Consider the following 23,900-nt stretch of genomic DNA (forward strand, 5'->3'; position numbering starts at 1 on the left):
GCAGGATGGGAACGGAGCCAGCCCCCAACCCTGTAAACCTAATACCTTGATACTGGTGTTGCATTTTCTTTAAAAAGACATAAGTTCTGCTGCTCAGTTGTTGTTTTTTTCCCACCTTTATTGCCCTAGAAGGCATTCTGTAGGCATAGTCCCTCCAGCCTGACTGTTCAGGCATGGCACTTTATAGAATTACAGGGTGCCTTTAACAAATGGAGTGACATTACTACTGCTCTGTTTAGATGATCATGGCTACAAAATCTGGACTCGTTCACTACTGCAGAGTGTCTAATATCTGTGCTTGTGCTGGAAAGTCATAGAAATGAATTAAATGGTAGCACCTGTTTTAAAATAATACTTGGAATACTGAAACATTGGATGGCTTGATTATTTCTTGTTTTGATGGAACTCTGGCAAAGGCATAGCTTTTTGACAATGAAAAACTGACTCCAAGACCGCATACAGCAATGGTGATGAATTTTAATAGGTAGTTTTGTCTTTTAATAAGAGTTTTTTATATAAAGATACAGTATCTACCAGACTTTTTCACAGTCAATTACTACCTCTTCCCGCTGATCAAGCTGCCTTAATGTTTCTCACAGTGCACTGGTCTTAAAGACACTGGTATATGAATTCCCCATAATCTTCCTCTTCGTTTGTTTTGTAAAATTTCATATGCAAGGCCCTGGGACGACAGATCTAAAGAAACTTGGGGATCTGTAGGACTTTCTCCATTCCTCTTGCACCATGTTCCTCACTCTACAACTTAGCTGTTATGGGGAATTTCACCTGGTAAGGATCGAAAGAATCGAGATTTTCCTCTGCTCTTCCAAACTTCTAAGTTCCCTGGGTTAATTCAAATTCTCAGCCTTTGAGAACTTAACTACCAATGTGGTGTTGCTAGAGATTTTTTTTAAGTCGTGCAGATCACCCTTTCCCTGACTAACTGAAATCTTATACTGTATTTCTTATCTGTGGCAATTGATAAGGATATTCCATATGAGCAATATGGCAGCTGTAAGATTTGCAAAGAGAAAATGCTGGATTAGTTGGAATTTTTCTCTTCCTCAAAAAAGATATTGAAAAGTCGTCTGGCATCCTGTCTGTATATGAGTCTGGTTTCTTGGTCCTTCCAGTTGTGTATTCCTACCACTGAGAGAGAATCTCTTGTTTCCTCTGACTGGCCTTCAAGAGGGTGCACGAGCCCCTTAAAGGGAAGCTTTGTAGCAGGCCTTTTGTTAGCAAGTGTAACAGTCCCCCTCAAGACTACTTGCAAATAAAGACGTGGATTTTGGACCCCCTCCCCCAATAGTCAGCGGCATACAGACCAGATTTTTCTAAAGCTGTTATTCCCCATTGAGGCCAGATTTTCAGAAGACCTCAGTCCCCATTTAGGCACCAAAGTCGGTGGCCAGAGCTGAACATGTTGAGTGCTGAACGCTCTGTTATTTAGGCATATGCTTTTCAAAAGTGCTTAAGTGACTTAGGAGCACAAGTCCATTGAATTTCAATGAGACTTGTCCTTCTAAACAACTTGAGTGCTTTAAAAAATCCTGCCCTAGGTGCCTAAATAGGATCTGAGGTCTTTTGAAAGACAGGCCCCAGTTATGGTGGCTGAGCACTTGTACATCCGTCTTTGAGCTCTTTTGAAAATCTGGCCCTTTGTGTTAGACCTAGGACAGTGTGTCTTCTGCATAGAAATCATGTTAGACAAAAATGATTCTTTGGTTTAATACACCTTAATGGACCATATGTTCTTGATCATCACAGGCCCTATTTAATGCAAATAAATAAATTAAGTAGCTGAAAAGGACACTATGAAGGAGTTCAGTTTTAATGGGAGTGTACTGAAGCTCTGGGAAGTTGCTCCAGGTGTCCATAGGGAGACATTTTAAAGGATGCAAAATTTGGATGGGTGACCCAAAGAATATCGCTCTCCTCACCCTCCTGTAATTTTGTAGCTTTCCCATAAAGCATATAGAGCTGTACTTCCAAAGTGTTTTTATCTGTCTTTGTATCTCTTTATTACACAATATGTTCAACATTGGTTAGGAATGTGCATGGAATTTTTGTTGTTTAGTTCTGCTTCAGTGACCAGGTGGGTGAGGTAATATCTTTTATTGGACCAACTTCTGTTGGTGAGAGAGACAAGCTTTCAAGCTATACAGAGTGCTTTTTCAGGTCTGGGAAAGGCACTCCGAGTGCCACAGATAAATACAAGATCAAACAGCTAGTTTAGCATAAATAGTATCAGAGGGGTAGCCGTGTTAGTCTGGATCTGTAAAAGTGGCAAAGAGTCCTGTGACACCTTTATAGACTAACAGACGTATTGGAGCATAAGCTTTCGTGGGTGATCCGATGAAGTGGAGCATAAGCTTTTGTGGGTGAATACCCACTTCGTTGGTATTCGTCGGAAGTGGGTATTCACCCACGAAACCTTATGCGCCAATACTTCTGTTAGTCTATAAGGTGCCACAGGACTCTTTGCCGCTTTAGCATAAATTAGTTAGCACATATGCTAAGGGACCATTCAAGGTGAAGTGGCCCATGACGAATGGACACTCTGGTCTCTTACTGGCGAGCTGTGAGTGTAGCACATGGCCATTTGACTAAACTATAACCTGCTGAAGACTTTAGCTGACATGGTACACTCTCTGACATAGTAAATGGACATGAGGTGAGTGGGCCTGTCAGCATGTGTTCTTTGAAAACATGAGCTGCTTATTCTCATCTGTCAGCAAACTTCCGGTGCAGGATATAGAATTTGCTTGCATCAATGCTCAAGAGTTTACTGTAACATAATAAAGGGTACTTAACTCCTGTTAATCATTGCCTGCTCTTATTTTTATCATGTAATTATCTCAGTAAGAAAAGAAACGGAGGACAGCTGCATTCCCTGAAATATATATTTTACTTGACCTGATGCTAAGTTATTTTTCACTGGGCATATTTGAGAAAATTCTAGTTTGCTAGTTGGCTTTTAGTCTTATGCTTGGGAAGTTAGATGAGGAAAAAGTATGCCTCTTTCTTTACAGCTCAACTTTACAATAGTGTCTGTCTGCTGGACTCCTTTAGCTATTGGGCTTTTCTACATGGGAAAATGTCTTGTTACAGCTATCTTGAAATAGCTATTCCATTATAGTGATACTGGTGTAAATCCCTGTGTGGAACTTGATTCTGGTATAATTACTCTGCTTCCAAATTATTCTGTTTAATTTCTGAATAAAATCACTTTGATCCCAGAATAAAGTGTCCACACAGGGACTTAAAATGGTCTTACTATAGTGCAGAAAAATGATTATAGTATAGTTATGCCAGAAATTTTCCCATGTAGACTAGTTCATATGTAAAGTAGCCTTGCAAAATTACACTTGTCCAGGGTGAGTAGATTGTGCATTTTTCTTTTCCTTCGTTCTTTTTTATTAATTGAGTAAAATATTATATTTCTGCTCATCCTCTTGGTAAGGGTGGATGAGCTGATCTTGTGCGTCCGCTAGCAAATCACTATTAAATTCAGCATTATTGCAATGAGAATAGGCTTCAGTACTGGAGAAATAGACCTCAGGAATTCTCATACTCTGTATACAACTTGCTTAATAAAGGGATAATGCTTAGAAAGAACTAAGTTAACCTTAATTGTGTCTTGTCTAACTCAACCATTCAGACTTCTAACTGATCTAAGAGTAGGGTGGCGTACAAATAATGATTGTGATCATATTCAGGGAAAGGGCTGTTAACAATGCCTAGGTGTGGTTTTGTTTTTTTTAACCCTTTCATGTTCAGATGGTTGGATTAAGTTTTCTCACAAATGGGCTCTTAATTGAACCTGCTTACCCCTTCTTGATGCTAATTCCATGTCTGCTGTGGAAGCTCAAAGAGGGATAACTTCTAATTTTGGGTGCTCTCTTTGGCTCTGAAGGAGCAGTTTAGCGGAAGTGAAGTGAGGGAAGTCATGTGCCTGATAATTTTACCGTCCACTCAGACTTATTGCTATATTAAGATAATTTGTCGCTGCTGTTTAGAGTGGTCTGTGTCTGGCTGAGAACTCAGAATGCATCTTCCCTTCAGCCATGGTTTCGAAAGTGAATAGTATTTATAAAGTGATGCTTATAAATGGTTTTGCTGGATATCATCCTTCACTTCTTTAAAATCATCCCTAGAGAAAGTGTTCCTGCTGCATTCTCTGAAAGGCTGTGAGCCAGCTCCTGAAATCCTTACTCTCACAGTACTGAGTTCATTGGGAATGTTGCCTGGGTAAGAGCTTCATGATTTGGCTGAGCAATAATTTGAAGGCTTGTCCCTAGATATTTGCTGCAGCTGCAATTTATTATTGTTGTTGGATTCAGGAATCGCTGTATCTGCATGGGTTCTTGTTCAGATGTACTATTTCTTAGATATGAAATACTTTTAAGATCTGGAGTTAAATTATGGTTTGTTTTCTTCATGTAGAAGTTGAATGTATTGGCTGCTGTCCCAAATTTAGCTGTCCTTTGAATTGCTATATTCGGCTCTTTATTTTTCTACCAATATTAAATCAAGCTTTCTGGCTGGCATGTTATTGACCAGAATAAGTGGTGAACTTGAAACCTTTTTGACTGATTATTATTGAAGCAGTTTATTTTGTCCCTGAAGTGGCTATTTTATGTATGTATTTTCTGTTTGTGCATGATTTGAATGGCTTAATTGCTTTATTCTATTGGCTATGCTTTATTTGCTCCTGTTCTCTGCCTGTGGTACACAAAAATTTAGTCTCTGGAGGATTGTAATACTTTGGTGTAATACTGGTTGTTGGGGTGATGTGAGTATTAGGTGGTCTTGGTGGCCTGTGACATACAGGAGGTCAGACGAGATGATCTGATGGTCCCTTGTGGCCTTAAACTCTCTGACTTTCTTTGTATCACAATGCAAGTGAGAGGTTTTTGAATGGATTGTCAGATCTTTAATCACATGTGAAGATCAGTGTTTAAAACATTCAGACAAACTTTGCAGGAAGTTGCATATCACCTATTAAAAATCTGAATCCAAAAATAGTTTGTGTGGAGGTGGTATAATATTCATCAAACCATTAACTAGTACTGCGGAGTCATTGAACCCACTAGGTGGATCAAGGAGTTCCACCAGACATGAATTTGGTCCAGTGCCTCAAAGAGGAGGGGGATAGACATTATCTAGCTACTTTTGTATTATTTTGTCTGTACTGAAACTATTTACATACACCAAGGACCTAGTTGTGTGACTCTTGTGAGAGCACGTAAGACGTGATCCAGCAAGATGATGCATGTAAGTGTAAGGATTCAGGGTCTTACTCCAGTAGTCTTTGATTTCAGTGGTACTGCTTCTCTCACCCCTGCAACATTGTTTAGGCCTGGTCTACATGTAAAAGTTAGATTGATCTGGCTATGTCATTCAGAGCTGAAAACTTCATGCCCTGACTCCCGTAGTTAGATTGACCTAACCCCCAGTGTAGATATGGATAGGTTGACAGTAGAGTTCTTTCAGTGACCTAGGTACCACCTCTCAAAGAGGTGGATTAACTATATTGATGCAGAAACCCCTTCTGTTGATGTTGGAAGTGTCTATACAATGGTGCTGCAGTGCCATATCTGTGCCGCTGTAACGGCTGTAGTGTAGACATCTCCTTAGTGAGATCAGATAGCTTAATCAAATTATGCTCTCTTTGCTGCATAGGACAAATTTAGAGGCGCTGCAGAAGAAGCTGGAAGAGTTAGAATTGGATGAGCAGCAACGTAAACGTCTTGAAGCTTTCCTTACTCAGAAGCAAAAAGTTGGGGAACTGAAGGATGACGACTTCGAGAAAATCAGTGAACTGGGAGCAGGAAACGGCGGTGTGGTCTTCAAAGTATCTCACAAACCTTCTGGCCTCATTATGGCAAGAAAGGTGAGAACCTCCGTGGCAACAGGAGCTTTAATGATGCCTTTTCAAAGCTTAGTGCCCATCACAAAGTGACATTGACATACAGAATATTACTAAAGACCACTTCCAGGAGAAGTGGAGATGCCTTCTCAAAATAGCAAAGGTCAAATACTTCTTTAGCCTCCACTTCCCCTATCTGTGGAGATGGTATTATGTTCCATGTTGTCGCGATGAAAGGCCAATAATCCCCTCCCTTTTTTGTTAGCAGCTTCTCATATTTTGTAAAGTAAGAGGTATTTTATTTACTGCCAAAAATTTTCTCTCTCTGACGCAAAATCTAAATACACGATAGAACCTCACTAATGACTAGGATATCCACAACTAATTACTAAATGTTTTGGATTAGCATAGCGGCATATCCTGTCCCCTACGCCAGGCTTGTGTACAGAGGCTTCATACGTTTTACACTGTTGGGGTTGGAGGAGCGGGAAATTCTTCTCCTCATACTTCTCCCTCCACAGGCTGCCGAAGAGGAGTAGACCTACTCTGTGTCTGCTACTGCACCGTCAGGGCTCCTTTATTGTGGAGCAGGGGAAATGGCCGATGGAACCACTGTCTCAGCCCCCCTGTCTCCTTCATTGGAATTCAGGAAGAGCCCCTTGTCTGTGTGGTAGGAATACACTGCCACAGGAAGAGCTCTTTCTGGCGAAATAAAAAATGTAACTGTATGCATTTGGCAAGTGTCATGTAATTATTTAATATTGCATAGCATGCTAGTAAATCATGATTATTAATCATGTTTATTAGAGTAGCAACTAAGGGCCAACCAAGAATAGGGTCCCATTGTCCTAGGTGCTGCAAAAACCTAGAGCAGCAGACTGCCCTGGCCCTGAGTAGCTTGCACTCTCAATAGACAATGCAGACAGGGGAAAGGGATAAACACACAAGTAGCATGAACAATGTGATGGTGATAACATCATGTTATTGCCACAGTTTATTTATTGTTTGAGATGGTTTTAGTTAAGAGGGGATCAGCTAAATGGAAAGTGGAAGGGAGAATAGGGTGGGGGGGGGTGTGTGGAATGAAGCTGACTGAAGAGACTGTCCTGGTGGGTGGGAAGAGAGGGAGAAAACAGCCAATCAGCACAGGGCAGAGGCTATTGGAGAACTTTCTGCAGTTCTCACTAGAATATCCAGGGGTCCTGAGGTCCCTCCTTTGGCTACTTCTGGTTCTACTGGCCAGAGTCTCTGGCTGCCTGTTCTCTGCAGTTTCCCCCCCAAGGTCATATGGTGGTGTGGGTTGGGGAGTGGAGGTGAGGCATCACTTGGACCCTAGTGCCCCCAGTATGGAAGAGGGGTCTCCCCTCTACAGTTCTGGGTCCAGGTGGTTGTTGGGGGCAGGGACAGTGATGGTTCAGCTCCATTTCATCCCCCCACCCCCCAACGCTAGTGCAGCAGTCTGGCAGTTTCTGTAAGAAGAGTAGATTGAAAACTTTCCATCAAAACTCTTTTTCATCTGAAAATTTGGATTTCAGGTACGTGAATTTTTTCATGAGAAGTGTCCGCGTTTTGTGGAGGTTTTCTTTACTTTCACTGAAAACAAAAAAAACCTTTAATTTTGAAATGCTGCTCTGGTATCTCATGAGAACTGTAGTTCAGATGCCTTTTTTCCCCGTTCTCTATGTGCTGGGTTCCCTGACCAGACTACATCTCTCATGAAGCACTGTGGTCAGGAACATCTATTATGCCCTGCTTTGGCTCAGCAAGAGGGGAGGTCATCATAAATCACAGGAGATGTAATCCAGCTATGGAGCCCCTGGCCCAGAAGGGAATGGGGCATGAGGCACCCACATTATAACCCTTGTGAGGCACCATGGCAGAATTTCAAAATCCGAGTTTTCAGCTGAAAGTTTTTAGTTCAAATTTTTGGCTCAAAAGTCCACCATTTCCACAGAAAATTTTCAAGAAAGTGACATTATTTTCATTTGCATCAAAATTTTCCATGGGGAAAAAAAACAATTTCCAATCGGTTCTCTTCAGTAATATACATCGTTACAATGTTCTACTATCAAAGCTGTGGGAATCAAGGCGAGTTGGCCCTTTTTCAGGGTGAGACTTCTGAAGCTTGCAGATCAGTGAGAGTCTCTTGCACGGAACTGATTTACTTGATTTTTTTTTCACTCATTTTATAAAACGTTTAGAGGGAATTTCAGCCTAGTTTGTGTCATTTGACACTTAATTGATTTAATAGCCTATAGGTGATATCTTGGCTTAATTGCTTTTTTTTTAATGTCCCCAGTACCATTTGTTTTCCATCAAGTATTCTCAGAATCTGCACTCTTTATGAGAGAAATAAAAACCCTTTATTTTGCATTAGGCAAAACATAGTCTAGCTAAAAAGTGTAATTTTATAGCTTCTCTTTAGATATATATTCATACTGATGAATTTTTTTTAAATGCCCAAGGTGTGACTGAATTCATTCTTCACTGAATGTATTTGGGACATTGCTTTGCAAACATCTGGACAGATGTCTTTCTGCAGCTGCTTGAAAGCTATTAGACCTTGTGACATATTTTACTATATAACTTCATTCGTGGATTTTTCTCAGTATACATAGTCTCAATAACTGAAATAGATCCATTAACCGTAAATAGATGGAAGAGGAAAAAAAATGCATTGGAACAAAATGTTCCCACTGAACAACTTCTTGAAAAGATGAAAAATCCCACTCCTGGTAATATAAGTAGTATACATCAGGTATTCTTTTATGCTATAATTAATGTCTCTCAAGAACTGTGATTGTCATAGAGCAAAGAGTAACATGTTGCATTTTAACATTATAGTAGATTATCTTTTACTTATCATAATTAGAATTTTAATTTTTATCAAAAGAGCAATTTTCTTACTGCCACTGCAGGTTGGGAAGATTATCTTGCATTTTTGTTTTAATATAGTTGTTTTCTTTTGTGTTTTGCTTGTCTTTAAATTGAGGAAGAAAATGTCTTTACACAGTACTCTCATCTGCAATGTTGGGGCTTACTTGTATAGTTCTAGAATGTCAGAAATGTCCTCCACTTGAAAAATAAATAAATAAAAATCCACACCTTTGGTGCACTCACTGTATAATAAGACTTTTTTTATATCTCAGTTGAGGTCTATTTGAGGTTGTGTTATTTATATTAAATTTGTTTTAGTTGAAATAGACCGACTGTTCCCTAGTGGCCACACACATGCACAGAAAAGTTGCATATTGCAAATTGCATCCTTTGTCAGTTTCACCAGAAAAGCAAGCTATTAACTAGGCATGGAGACTGAGCTATCCCCTGTCTTCAGAGCCTTCTATTCATGTCAAGTTGGTACGGTTCATATGGGGAACTTTCATTGCTCTATGTGTACTGTATCTATTCTGAGGATAATTAGAACTTCACTCTCCATTGCTGTAAATCCAGCATCTTTTCATGAGCACTGGAATTTACATACTGTTGTTTTTATAAAGGGTACAAATATGGAACTCCTCTCCCTCCGCCCCGTAACAGGTATGCCTACAGTGCTTAGTATTATTATTTCAGTGGGTTAAAATAAATATTGTAGCATCCAAGTCATGTATTATTTTTTTTTAATCCTCACTGAGGGAACAATAACAATTTGATTTATTTTACAGTTAATTCACTTAGAGATCAAACCAGCTATTCGAAACCAGATCATTCGTGAGCTACAAGTTCTACATGAATGTAACTCTCCATACATAGTGGGCTTTTATGGAGCTTTTTACAGTGATGGGGAGATCAGCATTTGCATGGAACACATGGTAAGTACATGTGTATCTGTGTGTGTTAATCTAAATTTTGGTATCAGACTCCTGTGAATATAAAATCCAATAGATACCATATTCTGAATATATTCATAGAACTTCTGTTAACATGGGAGCCCTTTCTGCATGTATGAGGAGTGGAATATTGGAGTTCAGCTCTACCGTGAAAATCTGAGGACTTTGGATTTAGCATGGTTACAAGATGGTTATGTTTTTACGCCCTTTCCAGAGACTGATCCTGTCATATCTGTCATAGTCCTACAAAAGTCCCTATTTTCTTCTCCTTTATCCCTAGTCTTTGAGAATCCACATTATAGCGACCATTCTTACAGCCAGTCCACATGCTGTTTAATTAATCAGAGGCGTTACTGTTGAGGAGTGTGAGGGGAAAAATAATCTCATTTTGCAGCAACTACCAGCATCGGTGCAGCTCCACCAAAAGTAGCCATCATTGTGACCACCGGTGTAAAAAGGGGTCAGCTGTTTTTTACCACTTGAAAACGAGTTCTGAGCTGGGTTTTTTGACACAATGTTAAAAATACCTGGACTGTAATGCCAGTGGTGGCTTATCATTGGTGCAGCTTCTGTAAATATAGGTATTTAATTTTTCTAGTGTAGATACATTCCCTCTGTTCTCTCTGAAATGATATCTGCCCTGCCCATCCTTTGTGAAATCTTAGAGGAAGTATAGGGGAAACTAGCAAGACCAGAAGCACCGTAAACAACGGTTGTTTCATACCAACGTTATTTTTTTGACTTTTTTTCATTTTGATAGAAAAGTACACATTATTCTAGCCATCTGCCAACATTTCTCTAAGCCATATGGAGCCCAATGTTTAGAGCAATTTTTCTGTGATTAAAGGTCAATCAAATCCCTCCCTTGCTCATCAGGCAGAGGAGGCTTTGAACAATTTCTGTTCAAAGAACCACATTTTCTTTCAAATAAAATGGTATTTATAGAAAGAAGGTTTATTTTATTTTCTGGGGATATTATATGTGGTTATATTAATTTTGCCTTGACCTTCTTTAAAGGAAATCTTTAGGGAAAATGTATGGTTGCCTAGATGCATGTGATCACAATCTAATTTATTTTACTATGTGCAAACAGAATATGGTGCTATCCAATAATATATATATTTGATGCTTTAAAGAGGCCTATTCCCCAAAGTTGAAACCAATCTTGAGGAAAACTGAATGCGTGGAAATGCTTAAACATAAAAACAGGAATGATGATTGGTAATTGTAGTAAAAATGCTTTGATAGATGCCCAAAAAACACAATTCTGCAATCATGAAAGATTATTTCTATTAGTTAAAAGCCATCTTGGTTAAGAGGAGAGGTGAAATAAGTGCATGCTGTGTGTGAGTGTGTATTACACATACAAATGGAGAAGCTGATAGCAATGAATACAAATACAGCAGTTAGGAAATGCAGACAATTGATAAGGGAAGCTAAACTTATCAGTCAGTAGGAGTAAGAACAATAAGAAGGAATAATTTTTACAGAAACAAAGAAAATCCTATCAATGCAGATTAAGGGGGATTTAAATTATTGTCCAGCTGAAAATATCAGAAGTGAATCTTAACTTCAGCTAGCAACAAGTGCTTGACAAGCAAAATATTCGGGGTTTGCTCTTAAAAGCTGCTGAGCTCCTAGACTTTCATAGCAATTGAAGGTTTCAGAGTAAAAGCTGTGTTAGTCTGTATTCGCAAAAAGAAAAACAGTACTTGTGGCACCGTAGAGACTAACAAAATTAGTCTCTAAGGTGCCACAAGTACTCCTTTTCTTATAGCAATTGAAGGTATCAGCACCTTGCAGGACTGGGGCCTGATTCAAAGGTCTATTGATTGCCTTGGAGAGTGAATCCTTCTCTGTGATGAATCAGTTTCTGAGAAAAAAGGACTACATGTTTTTTCTACATATTATGTAATGTATGTATTTTACATATATATATTTTTGCACTTTTTTCTATTGGTGCTTTTATTTCTTTTGGCTGAATTCACATCTGATTACATGAATGTGAGTACGACATTTAACATAGGCTCATATGCACTTTTTAAAATATTTCCCCTGGGAACGTTGGGGTGCACTCCTCTGAATTATAAAAGCTTGCATTGTAGCTTGCATACTATATTGTTCTCTTTAGGGGTATGAAAAGTGACAGAGTACTTTCCACTGCTGTGTTTTGTAAAAGGCAGCAGAAAAATATTATCCCATGCCTGCGGATATGATTTCAAGAACTCTGGAATATTGCAAATCATCAGCCATGTAACTGGATCTTGTTTCTGTTTTAAAGAAATAAAATTTAGAAGTTCTGTTTTTGTTATGTAGTCTCTGTTCTAGAAAATCTGCACAAGGCTACTGTGAATTAGATCATAATCGGTTGCTAAAAATAAGTATCATTTATACAGCTTTTCTTCTCTGAAGCTCTTAGCAACAGAGTTACTTGAATTTGAAAGGGTGTAAGTGCATGTGTTAGTAACTTATTTAACTCCGGTAAAATTAGTGGAGTAGTTACTCAAGATGAAATCTGAAAAACAATTTTTTTAAATTTTTTTTCTGTTGGTGAGTCATAGCCTGTCCCCTGTGTCTGCATTTGGTGGTGTGCGTGACACATTGGCATCCTCCGTTACCATAAATACTGCCTAGAGTTCGTACGGGACTGGCTATCAGTGGGGTTCCAGGGAATATGCTATCGACAACCTCAGTGTTATTTGTTGCAAAAGAGGGAGGTCGATATTCCCAGATTTCTGAGTGCAGTGGAGCTGATAAATAGTTAAATAATTCCCTACCTAGTGCTCAAAGTTCTTCAGTAACTCCTGTTAACCTTTGAGGTTGGTCTTCAGGTGTCTTTCATAATTGCTATACTGTCTACTCCGAGTGTTAGGGAAATAGAATTACAGAATCAAAACATATACAGACAATGTATGAAAAAACTGTATATGGTTGATGCCTTCCCTATGTTCCTTGTTGTCTTGGATTATAAGCTTTCGAGGGTGTCCATCTCTGTGCACTGTACATAGCACAATGGGGTCCTGATCCTGCTTAGAGCCACTGTGTGCTACTGGACAATCTTCCTGTCTATTGTGTATATTACATCGAACTAGAGTACTGTATTTCCCATCCAGATAAAATGATTCTGAGGTCTGGTCTTGCCTTTATCCCAAAGATCAGCTCAGACCATCACAGATCACAAGATATAAACCTTCCATCCTGTCTAAATCCTGAGCATCTAAAAGAGAGACAGTGGCACCCCATGGACATGCAAAGAACAGTTAAAATGGATCTAAATACAACTGTAGGCTGCGGAAATCTTACTGCACTCCTAGTGCTTTGTCACTGCTGGTCATGGGCAAGGCCTCCTTAGTAAGGAGAATCAGCCTGTGCATCGTGGAATTATACAAGGCCAGAAGACCATTAAATGACGCAAGGGGCCACCTCAGTGGTTGACAGGTCTCAGGTTGTTCGATCAGATTAGTATAAAACTGATTAACCTTTTCTAATGACCAGCTGCACTTTTTTCCCTGATACTCACCACTACAATATAAAGCAAAAAGGATAGTTTATTTCATCATGAGCAATGGGAAACAGCACATTGTCTGCCTTCAAAATTACAAGATTTTTTTCCTCCCAGACTGTAGGCTTTAAAATGTTTTGGATAAATATGATTAATGTTTTAATGTTCAAACACTTATTATTAGGATGGTGGGTCCTTGGATCAAGTACTGAAAAAAGCTGGAAGAATTCCAGAGCAGATTTTGGGCAAAGTTAGCATTGCTGTAAGTATATTTGTAATTTACTCTGGGAAGCAGGGACCAGATGTCTCCATATTATATTAGGATAGTGTCAGATCCAGAAGGCAAAAGCAGCTGGTTTGTGGGATTGAGGAAAATTTAAGTGGGACAGGCAAATATTACTGGGCTTTAAAGTGGTGGTTTTTTTTTTTTTTAAATACATGTCACCACTTTGTAACTAAGGGCATTTGGATGGATCACACACATTCCATTGCGTATGTTTGCTTTGATTTCCCGCTAAGGGATGTCAGCTGCTGTTACTACCACTGTGTGGGAAAAGAACCAGCAAAATAATTCAAATGGTCTGAAAAGACCGCCTATTAAAATGTTTGGAATGTTACCCTTTAAGTATCTGTACTGCAGTAGGTTGTGTCCATGACATTTCTGGTGGTTGTTTGGTTAACATTATTCTCTTTTATGGCAAATTTGAACATGACTGCCTTTATTTTCTCTTTCAATTCTTGCCATGGTGTATTGTGCTTTTGATTGTAGATGACATTTTGAAATTCTTGCTTGGACGAAACTCATGTTTTCATTTTTACTGGTTTTACAGCTTTGAAATGTTGAATTTTCTTTTCTCTAGGTAATAAAAGGTCTCACATATTTGAGAGAGAAACATAAGATAATGCATAGAGGTAAGACCATGCATTACATCCCTGGCTTCTCTTTTCCTTGTATATTGAACATCAGTAGAAATCAAGAGATTTTTTTTCTGTTTGTTTTTCATGCTTTTATGTCTCATCTTGAATTTTTTTTCACCTGACATATTGTTTCTCCAAATCTCTTTCAACCATTAACCCTGTAGCTGGTGGGTGCTCTCACAACCTCAGTACGTTGCAGGTGTGATGAACATTCTTTGAAATGTTAGCATGCAGCTTCCATCGCATCCCGTATGCAGTGGTGATGGTGTAGCTGTGTCGGTCCCAGGATATTAGAGAGACAAAGTGGATGAGGTAATATCTTGTATTGGGCCAACTTCTGTTGGTGAAAGAGATGAGCTTTCAAGCTTACCATCAGATAAGCCCAAGCCAATCAATATGAGACATGTAGGAATTGGTGTTTGTGTGATTACATATTTGATATACTCTCTTGCTTTATGAAGAAAATTGTTAAATACATTATGAAACAATATTTATGACATTATAGTTCTCTAATTGTAATGGGTTTTCTTCTGGTAGCAACAGGTCTATTAGCCATCTTAGCTAAAAGCTTTGAAGAGTTTCAAAGAAATACAACACGCTGCTTTTAATTTCTGTTAATTTCCATTATCACCATTAAGACTGTGGTTCCTCTTTAAATTAAAAGTCACAGGCTTTTAGTAGATGTCTCAGGCATTCATGTGCTATTTATAGAAGTCTACGAATCAGAAGCGCAGCCCTTTATATTTATTACCTAGTTTAACGGTTGTTAACAACATGGGTAATTGTTAAATCACACAAAAAAGAGGCAGGAGTTCAGTTCTAAATCTGCCCAGGTCTTTGAATGGACTTTACCGTAGGGTAAACACCCATAATGTTTCCTGCATCTTTTACCTTAGCCTTTTAAATCCAGCTGTTTTTTAATCGGCTGCATGTCCTACTAAATCAGAAATGGCACTTGTGAAATAAAACATTCTGTATTTTCTTATGTCACTGTAAATTACGCACCAGAGATGGATTGCTCTACATTTTTGTTGCCTCAGCTCATTGCAGTGATTACACAATATAGCTGTTAGTACTGACCATTCAGCTAGTCTCTTGCATCATTTAGGACTCCACAGACTTTTGGTTATAAAAATATTCCATTCATCAGACTAGTCACCTGATATGTGGTTGTTAGCAAAACCAGGAAAGGATTAATAGGAACGCACGTAGATGTGACAGATTGAAGAACCACTTTAAACATGATGCAGCAGACTGTATTTATTACATGTTCTCTTTTGGGTTTTACTAACAGCTGAATATAGGCTTCTGCCAAAGGGGTGATAGGGACTTCATGTGGATATCTGATGGTAGCTGCAAAGGAATGTGGTTTCTAGTTTAGCGCTTAACAAGGTTTCTTGGAAAAGAGACCCACTGTTTTAGGGCAGACAAAAAATGTGACACTTGTACACTCTCAACACCTAGTTCAGCAATGGCATAACTCCTTTGACATCAATGGAGTTGCAGCCTCTTATGACAGTGCTAACTTTGATCCTTCAATATTAAACATTGTAATGATGGGTGTGGGGAAGAAGGAGAATAAAATGAACTATATAGTAGTGTGGCTTTTTTTTTTCTGTTTTGTTTGGTGGTAATGGTGGTTTTTCAGGAGGGGTTGTTTGAGGGGGTTTTGTTTTTGAGATTTTCTTGTTTTTATTTGTTTGCAACATTTAGACTTGCATGTTTTTGTCATTGGTATATTTTTGAGGTTATAAAAGGGAAAATCAAACCACCTCTGTTGGAGATACCGTCACATCTTGTAAAAAGACATCGTTTGGCCTAGTTAGTAGTAGAATGGGAGACCTCCAAAAAACACCTTTGTAGTGTTGGTAATTCAGTAGGTGGCATTCTTCGGTTTGAGTCTGTGCTGAACAGTGCCAGCTGGCCTCTGTTCTGATGGAGATACCAAAAGCACCAAAATGACTTAAAAGCCAAGTCCTATTTTCATCAATGACTTAGAAGCCAAAGTCTCATTGAAAGTCAATGGGATTTAGGCTCCAAAGTCTTGTAAGCATTTTTGAAAATTTTACCCTAGATCCTTTGTAGAAATCCTAGAAATGTAGGCCTGGAAAGGACCTTGAGAGGTCATCAAATCCAGCCGCCTGCACTGAGGCAGGACCAAGTAAACCTTGACCATCCCTGACATGTGTTTGTCTAACCTGTTCTTAAAAGTCTCCAATAATGGGGATTCCACAACCTCCCTTGAAGCTTATTCCAGAATTTAATTACCCTGATAGAAAGTTTTTCCTAATATCTAAACTATATCTCCCTTGCTGCAGATTAAGCCCATTACTTCTTGTCCTACCTTCAGGGGAGATGGAAATCAGATGATCACTGTCTTCTTTATAACGGTTCTTTATATATTTGAAGGCTATCAGGTCCCCTTTCAGTCTTCGTTTCTCAAGACTAAACATGGCCAGTTTTTTTTAATGTTTCCTCATAGGTCAGATTTTCTAAGCCTTTTACCACTTTAGTTGCTCTGCTCTGGACTCTCTCCAGTTTGTCTATATCTTTCCTAAAGTGTGGTGCCCAGAATTGGACACAGTACTCCAGGCCGCACCGGTAACAAATAGAGCGGGTCACCTCCCTGAGTCTTACGTACCACGCTTCTGTTAATACACCCTAGAACGATATTAGCATCACAACTGCATCATAGTATTGACTCATGTTTAATTTGTGATCCACTATAATCCACAGATGCTTTTCAGCAGTGCCACCCCCTAGCTAGTTATTCCCCATTTTGTAGTTGTGCATGTCATTTTTCCTCCCTAAGTGAAGTACTTTGCATTTATCTTTATTGAATTTAATCTTGTTGAATTCAGACCAATTCTCCAATTTGTCAAGATCATTTTGAATTCTAATCCTGTCCTCCAAAATATTTGCAGCCTCTCGCAACTTGGTGTCATCTGCAAATTTTATAAATATGCTTTCCACTGCATTATCCAAGTAGTTAATGGAAAATATTGAATAGTACCGGACCCAGGACTAACCCCTGCAGGACTCCACAAGATTCACCCTTCCAATTTGACAGTGAACCATTGATAACTATTATTTGAGCATGGTCATTTAGGTAGTTGTGCACCCACCTTATAGTAATTTAATCTAGACCACATTTCCCTAGTTTGATTATGAAAATGTTATGTGAGACTGTGTCAAAAGCCTTACTACGATCAAGATATGTCCTGTTTATTGCTTCGCTCCTCTCCACTAGACTAGTAACCCTTTCAAAGAAGGAAATCAGGTTGGTTTGGCATGATTTATTCTTGACAAAGTTATGCTGGCTATTCCTCATAACCCTATTCTCCTTTAGGTGATTAAAAATTGGTTATTTAATAATTGGTTTCAGTATCTTTCCAGGTATCAAATAAGATGTAAATCCAAAATATGGATGTGGTTGTTAAAGATCCTATGGCACATTTTGCAAGGGTAAGACTGACTATTAAGGGCAGGTCTACACTTCAGTTTTACCATCAGATAGGGGTGTGATTATTTTTTTTTATGACGTAGCTAGGTTGGTAAAAGCCCTTCTGACAGTATAGCTTATTTCACTCACCAAACCAATATAAATGGTAGTGGCAAGAGCACTTTGCTAGTATAACTACAGCTACACTTGGAAGGCTTTGCCAGTGTAGTTATAAAAGCAAAACTTCTAAGCGTAGGCAAGGCTTTAGCCTGGTGTCCTACTCCTGTTTCAGTTTGGGCAGCTACATGCTCCTTATCTCAGCTTCTCTTTTTGTTCTTCGGTTGATTGTTCTAAGCTATGGTACAGCTACTGCATTTAGCCCCTTGATTGTGGTATGGGGGGGAATGAAATGATCCTTGTTCTTAGCTTGTATAACAGTTTAAGGACTTGATCCAACAGGAATGTACAAAAGTACTTGGAAATTAGTATACTGATCTGCATCAGAAGATGCTGCACAGGGTGCACTGCTGACACCAACCCAAATGCCTCCCATCTTGTTGCTGTTATGATTCACGAGGGGCTTAGTCCTGAATTGGAGTCGGAATAATGAAATGGCTGCTGGATGCCTCACTAGTTGCCATTGGATTGTGTTTAGGGATATGTTTGGCCATACCCTTCCCCTGCCCTTAGATATGTTCACTTTCTCCCCTATGAAATGCTTCTCACATCGCTGCTTATTACAGGCTCTGCCGAGCAGGGCTGTTCATTCTGTGGAAACTCTACTGCACTGCAGCAAGTATGTGCTGAGCACAGAGCTGCTCAGCACTATGCAACGACTGCTCTGTCAGCCATAGTATTGGGCCCCAACTCTAAAAAGGGGTTTGGGGTCTGTGCCTGGTTGCCTGGGGCAAGTGATGATGGTGGTCCCTTTATTTGTTGTAGTCATGGGCCAGATCCGGATCTTTTCATTTGTTGTTGGTGGGCTCAGATCCAAACCCACCTTACCATTCCAAAACCGGAAGGGGCCTATTTTCTGGTAATTGTTCAGCTGCATCGAGAATCTCTCAAAAACAGGCATTCTCATAGGATTTAGGCCCAAGGGGGTGGAGATCTGGTGAGAATAGTGTTGTTTTATGATACCTAACTGAACCTGAGCTCCAGGAAAATCTGGATCTGAGCACCGAGCACCAACCACCACCTCCTTTCTAGTTTAGTTTGACACTAGATTCTTACTTAAAGATGGTCAGCAGTGTAAAAATGCATCTCTCTTTTCTGAGTTAAATTCTGCCACAGATTGTGTTGAGATACTTCACCTGGGACACCACAAAGCCTGGGTTTCTGTTGGACAGTTAATGGTGATACTGTATTCTGTACCCAGCCTTTTGTACTCAACACACTGAAAACTCACATGGTGGGAAGTGCTTCTTGTTACTTATAAACTCTGAAACTTAGTTTTAGAATTAATTTTAGCTAATATTAGCACTTCTGGACCTCCTGCTGCCAGTCATTATCTTGGGATGCTGGTGTTAGTGGAGTAGTGGAAATCAATATGAGAGATGGCAAACCACTGTTAAAGTGCAGTGAAAAACATTTTAAATAATTTGAATAAGAAGTCTGCTGTTTGAATTTGTTGGTACATATCAAGGAGCTACAGATGTCCTTTTGTTTTTAAATCCCTAATAAAGCTGGATGGAATCTCACTTGCTGTCTCTGGTACTGAGCCTCCATTCTATCACCATCACAAATGGGTGTCACTTTTCACTCCTCTGGTGGCTGCCATATAACACACTCAATAGCAGAAGTTTTTAATTAAAACTTGATTTTAAAAAGTACTGTTTCACAGTTCGGACATGGTGAGAATTGCATCTCTCTATGGGAGCCCTGTGAATGCTGTAAGTAGAATGAGGGATTAATCCAAAACCATTGTAGTTAAAGGGAGTATTTTCTTTGACATCAGGCCTGCAATGGAGCTTTCTTTGTCAAGCTGACTGTTAAAGATTTATGATCTTTCGAATGTATATCTTAAAGTGAATGCCAGCATGTTTCATTGTCTTGATTGGTGACCCATTGAACAGCTTTGACTGATTTTTGGGAGTGCATTGAGGACTCTGACTTTCTGGCTTAGCAGGTGCTAGAGATGAAGCATCAATCTTTCAGTTGATGTGAAGGGGCTGATTGTGTCATTTATGAAGTGATCCCTGCTTTCTGATGTTTGGCTCCTCACTGGCAAGGCTTGGATTGAACTAGTACACAGGGCTAAGGCGTAGTGGCACGTCTTTCACGCTCCTTCCTTGTTCTCTGGAATCTAAGAATCTGTTAATTAAAAAGAGTTTTTGTCTAGCCATTGTTGCTGGGATACACTTGGGTCACGTTTTTGAGACTAACTGATGCTGTGACAGCTGCCTGTTTGCACAACCTGAAATAATTCTGAGGTGTGAAGCCCTGCCCGTTCATTTAGATGGGTGCTAACTCAGATGCCCACTGATAATACCTTAAATGTCAACATTCCTTACAATTTCATTGCTTATCAAAGCATGTATGGAAGAAAAGGGAAAATCTTATTGTGAAGATCTGCCCAAATCTACTGTGAGTGACAGCCCATTTGGCCCCAGGAGTGAGTGGCTTTGGTAGATACAGCCAGTCCTACCCATATACACACCCAATAAAGGAGTAACCTAGCAGAGCCCAATTGGGCATCTTCACCTTCCTCCCAAGAGGGAGTGAAGCTCACAAATGCCAGTGGAACATCTGAGGCTTGTCAAGGGGAAGCCAAACTCAAGGAGCCCAGCAAAGGCAGAGGCCCTTTGTGTATTCAGATCCTACCAAGGGCGAGCCAAGTGCTAGGAGCCCAGAGAACATGCATGATTAGAGCTTACATAATCTGCCATGATGGGTGTCTCCGATGGGCAGAGTTTAGCACTCTCTTTAGTTTCCAGACTTATCCACTTTCCAATCACGGAGAACAGGGAGCAATCCCATAATGAACAGCTGGTAAAAGTCCTCTAGCTTCATTCAGATATATGGTAGACCCTGTAAAAGGCATCGTCCAAAACTTGACCTGATGATACTGTTTGTGCTAAGGGTCTTGCACCACTTAGTCAGGTTCTGACAATTTTTAGCTGAACTTTAGGGCCAGCTGTTCCTTATGGTGGGTTGGCCTGTGCTTTAAGTTTACAATTTGTAAATCAGATAAATTCTGGTGCGGTAGCTTTGACTCTGTTTAAGTGCAGTCATCCCTTGCAGTCGTGGATGCATCAGAGGCTGCTCTTTCAAAGTGCATGGTCCAACAGAAGTTCCTCCTTTACATTCCTTCAGTTTATCTGTTATCCACTTACATGTGCTCCATACAGCCAATGAGCTATATATCTGCAAACAGTGCATTTTGTATTCAGCTTTGTTGTACTGTGCGTTAACAGGGTCAGGAATATATTCAGTTTACACACACTACATATTCTCAGTAGAGAAACTCTTTTAGAGTTGTGGGGTGCTAGGCAAAGCAGAGTGATTAAAATAATATTAAGATGAATCCTTTGTACTTTAAGGTGATACCACGAGCTACAAGATCAAAAGGAGGAGAAGCAGTCAGTATATTTCCTTATCTTGACACATGTTCATATCTGAGTTCCACACAAGTTCCAACTTGCGGACTCTCACTTTCTATAATGGCTCAGTGTAACTCCCTGGTGAGTGTGATACAGGTTCCTCTCTGTGCCCGATTGGCAGAGGAAATGTCTTTGTGATAGCCACAGCTAGAGAGCATTGGCTCTTTAGCTCCAGCAGCAGCTCAGGAGGACCCAGTTCAGTCCTCAGTGTATTGGCCATGTGACTTCAACGGACCACAGAGGGATACTGTATAAATAGGCTGACTTCATGCCCCACCTCTACCCCTTTATCCTGCTATCTAAGGCACTTGGCTGATTTTTAAAGTTAAAGTAGCTTTTTTACTCCCATTGCAGATCACCTTTCCTGAGACTTCCTTGATCGCTGTCTTGAATAAAGAACTCCTAGTTGCATATGGACCTGGAGCTGGGGTACTAAATAAAGGAGAACCCAAGCAAACTAAAGTGCTTGGGAAAACTTAGGCCATGTCTACACTAGGAGTGCTTTGCTTATCTAGCTATACTGTTTATATTATACCACCAAAGTGCTCCTAGTGTGGATGTACCTTGTTACCAACAAAAAAGCAATTTTGCTGGTATAGCTTATTCCAATTCCCCCAAGCGAAATAAGCTATACTGGTAAAAGCACAGTTTTGCTAATATATCTTCATCTACACTGGGGGCTTTTGTTGGTACCGCTCTGTCATACCCCTTCACAACTCTGACCGACATAGCTATGCCAGCAGAAGTCTGTAGTGCAGACTAGGCCTACAATCCTACCACACATAGCAAACAGTATCACCTATTTAAAGTAGGTGGTCTATATTGTACCAAGTTATGTTCCCTTAATGGTGAGATATAAAATGTGAACTCATACCGTGGAATGAAAGTCCCCAAATGGTCCCATTTCAGATTGAAACATATGGATTATCTCTCCAGCAAATAACCCTGGTAACTATGCTGATATTGTAAGATTACAGCAATCAAGTGACTTTCTACAAAAACATGGCTTCACAGATAAATCTCTGCTGTTTTGGGCCAGAACTTTGTAAGAATAGTTTTTTAGTTGTTGTGGTTTGTCACCCATTCATAGTTGGTCCAGAAAATAGACCCCTTCAGGTTTGGATCCGAACCAAGAGAAAAAACATAAGAGGAAAGTTTGGATGTAAAGATTTTAATCAAATTCCTTTGCTCCTTCACACGCACTCTCCCTTCTCTGAAAGGGAGATGCTCAAATAAATTGGTTAGTCTCTAAGGTGCCACAAGTACTCCTTTTCTTTTTGCGAATACAGACTAACACGGCTGTTACTCTGATCCCTTCTCTGAAACCCATAGATGTTCAGATTCAAGTTTTTGTTCTGGCTCAGCTCTACTAATAACATTTATTAATACAGAATGTGTTTTATAAATCAAATATTCTTGTCACAGTTTTTGCAGCTTTGTATTTAATTCTGCTTGGGCAAGACAGTTTAGTCAGTTTCACATTTGGGTTGTCATGAACTTCACATAGTGCTGGTTGTTTTAAACCTTCCCTGCAGTGCTGGAAAACAAAACAACTCCCCTTCCCTCCCCTGAGCTGCAGGCACGTGCTTTCTCTTTCTTTGATCTATTTAAACAAAACATTCAGGATAATATCTATTCTCAGGTAGAGTGAAATACAGAATCAACATTATGGGCCTAAGCTATGTGCCTGTGTCCTTTAATTTTTCTGGACTGTTTCTTGGATCACATTGCATCGTCAATATCTTTTGGAGATTGGGTGGAATTAGGGTATATCTGCTTAATAGGAATCAATAAGTACTTGGAAACTGTAGGCCATATAGCACAGGCATTTGCATTAATGTAATTGACTGCAGCTACTGTTGGTCAGCTGTAACTGACTTTGCAGCATTGCTGGGCAATAAAACAAAGGAACATTATGGTAACACTAAAAAAAAATAGACACTTACATTTTTCACAAAAAGAGTATTTTATCATAAGATGTTAACAGTAGAGTGCTCCTGAGGTCCAGAGCTAGTATATTTGGTCCACAACACATCACACAGTAACTAGCACAACGGGGCCCTGACTTCTAGGCATTACTTTAACACAGATAAATAATAATAATAGTGCTGACCTGGAGAAAGAGAATGAAGGGGAAAGGCAAACTTGTTGGTGACACAAAATTAGTTAATTAGTCAAAAGCAGGGCGAATGATAAAGACTTGCAGAGAGACCAAGTGAAACTAGGTAACTAAACAACATGACTTTCAGCGCTAAAACTTTAGTTGTTCAGGGGTGTGAAAAAACACCCCTCTGAGCAACCAAAGTTTTAGTGCCGAAAAGCACCAGTATAGACAGCGCTTTATCGTCGGGAGCTGTTCGGGGTGGAGTTTTTTTATCGCTGTGAGAACTCTACCCCGGCGGTAAAGCGTGTCTACGCTGCCGCGCCATAATATGGGCAGTGTAGACATACCTTAGAGACACAGGTGGCTCCTGAACTAGCTGTGACCTTTCAGGAAAACTATTCAGGCATCATGATGGACAGTGAAGAAGTCATTAGGGTGCATTAAGAGGAGAATGGAAAATGTTATCCCTTTATATAGATTAACTCATTTGGAATGCTGTGTTTTGTTTTGGTCCTCCTCTCTGAAAGGAGAACTGGAAAAACTTTGGAAGGAAAGAATTAAATCAAGTGGACATAAGGCAAGGATAACTGGAGAAGAGGAAAGGAGGAGGCAGGTAATGTGAAGAGCTTACCA

General features: G+C 39.7%; 1 protein-coding gene across 3 annotated transcripts in view; it reads left to right on the forward strand.

Annotated features, from left to right (window-relative positions):
- The window catches only part of MAP2K1 (mitogen-activated protein kinase kinase 1), a 66,176-nt gene that overhangs the window by 24,889 nt on the left and 17,387 nt on the right, over nt 1-23,900 (forward strand). For all 3 annotated transcript variants that reach the window (XM_084640614.1, XM_084640612.1, XM_084640613.1), the window contains 4 exons: nt 5,686-5,896; nt 9,535-9,681; nt 13,386-13,463; nt 14,062-14,113. In XM_084640614.1, coding sequence (XP_084496740.1) covers nt 5,686-5,896; nt 9,535-9,681; nt 13,386-13,463; nt 14,062-14,113 — 488 coding nt within the window. The remainder of the gene's footprint in view (nt 1-5,685; nt 5,897-9,534; nt 9,682-13,385; nt 13,464-14,061; nt 14,114-23,900) is intronic.

This window comes from Lepidochelys olivacea, assembly GCF_965140295.1.
Source record: "Lepidochelys olivacea isolate rLepOli2 genome assembly, chromosome: 10".
Classification (NCBI taxonomy): Eukaryota; Metazoa; Chordata; order Testudines; family Cheloniidae; genus Lepidochelys; species Lepidochelys olivacea.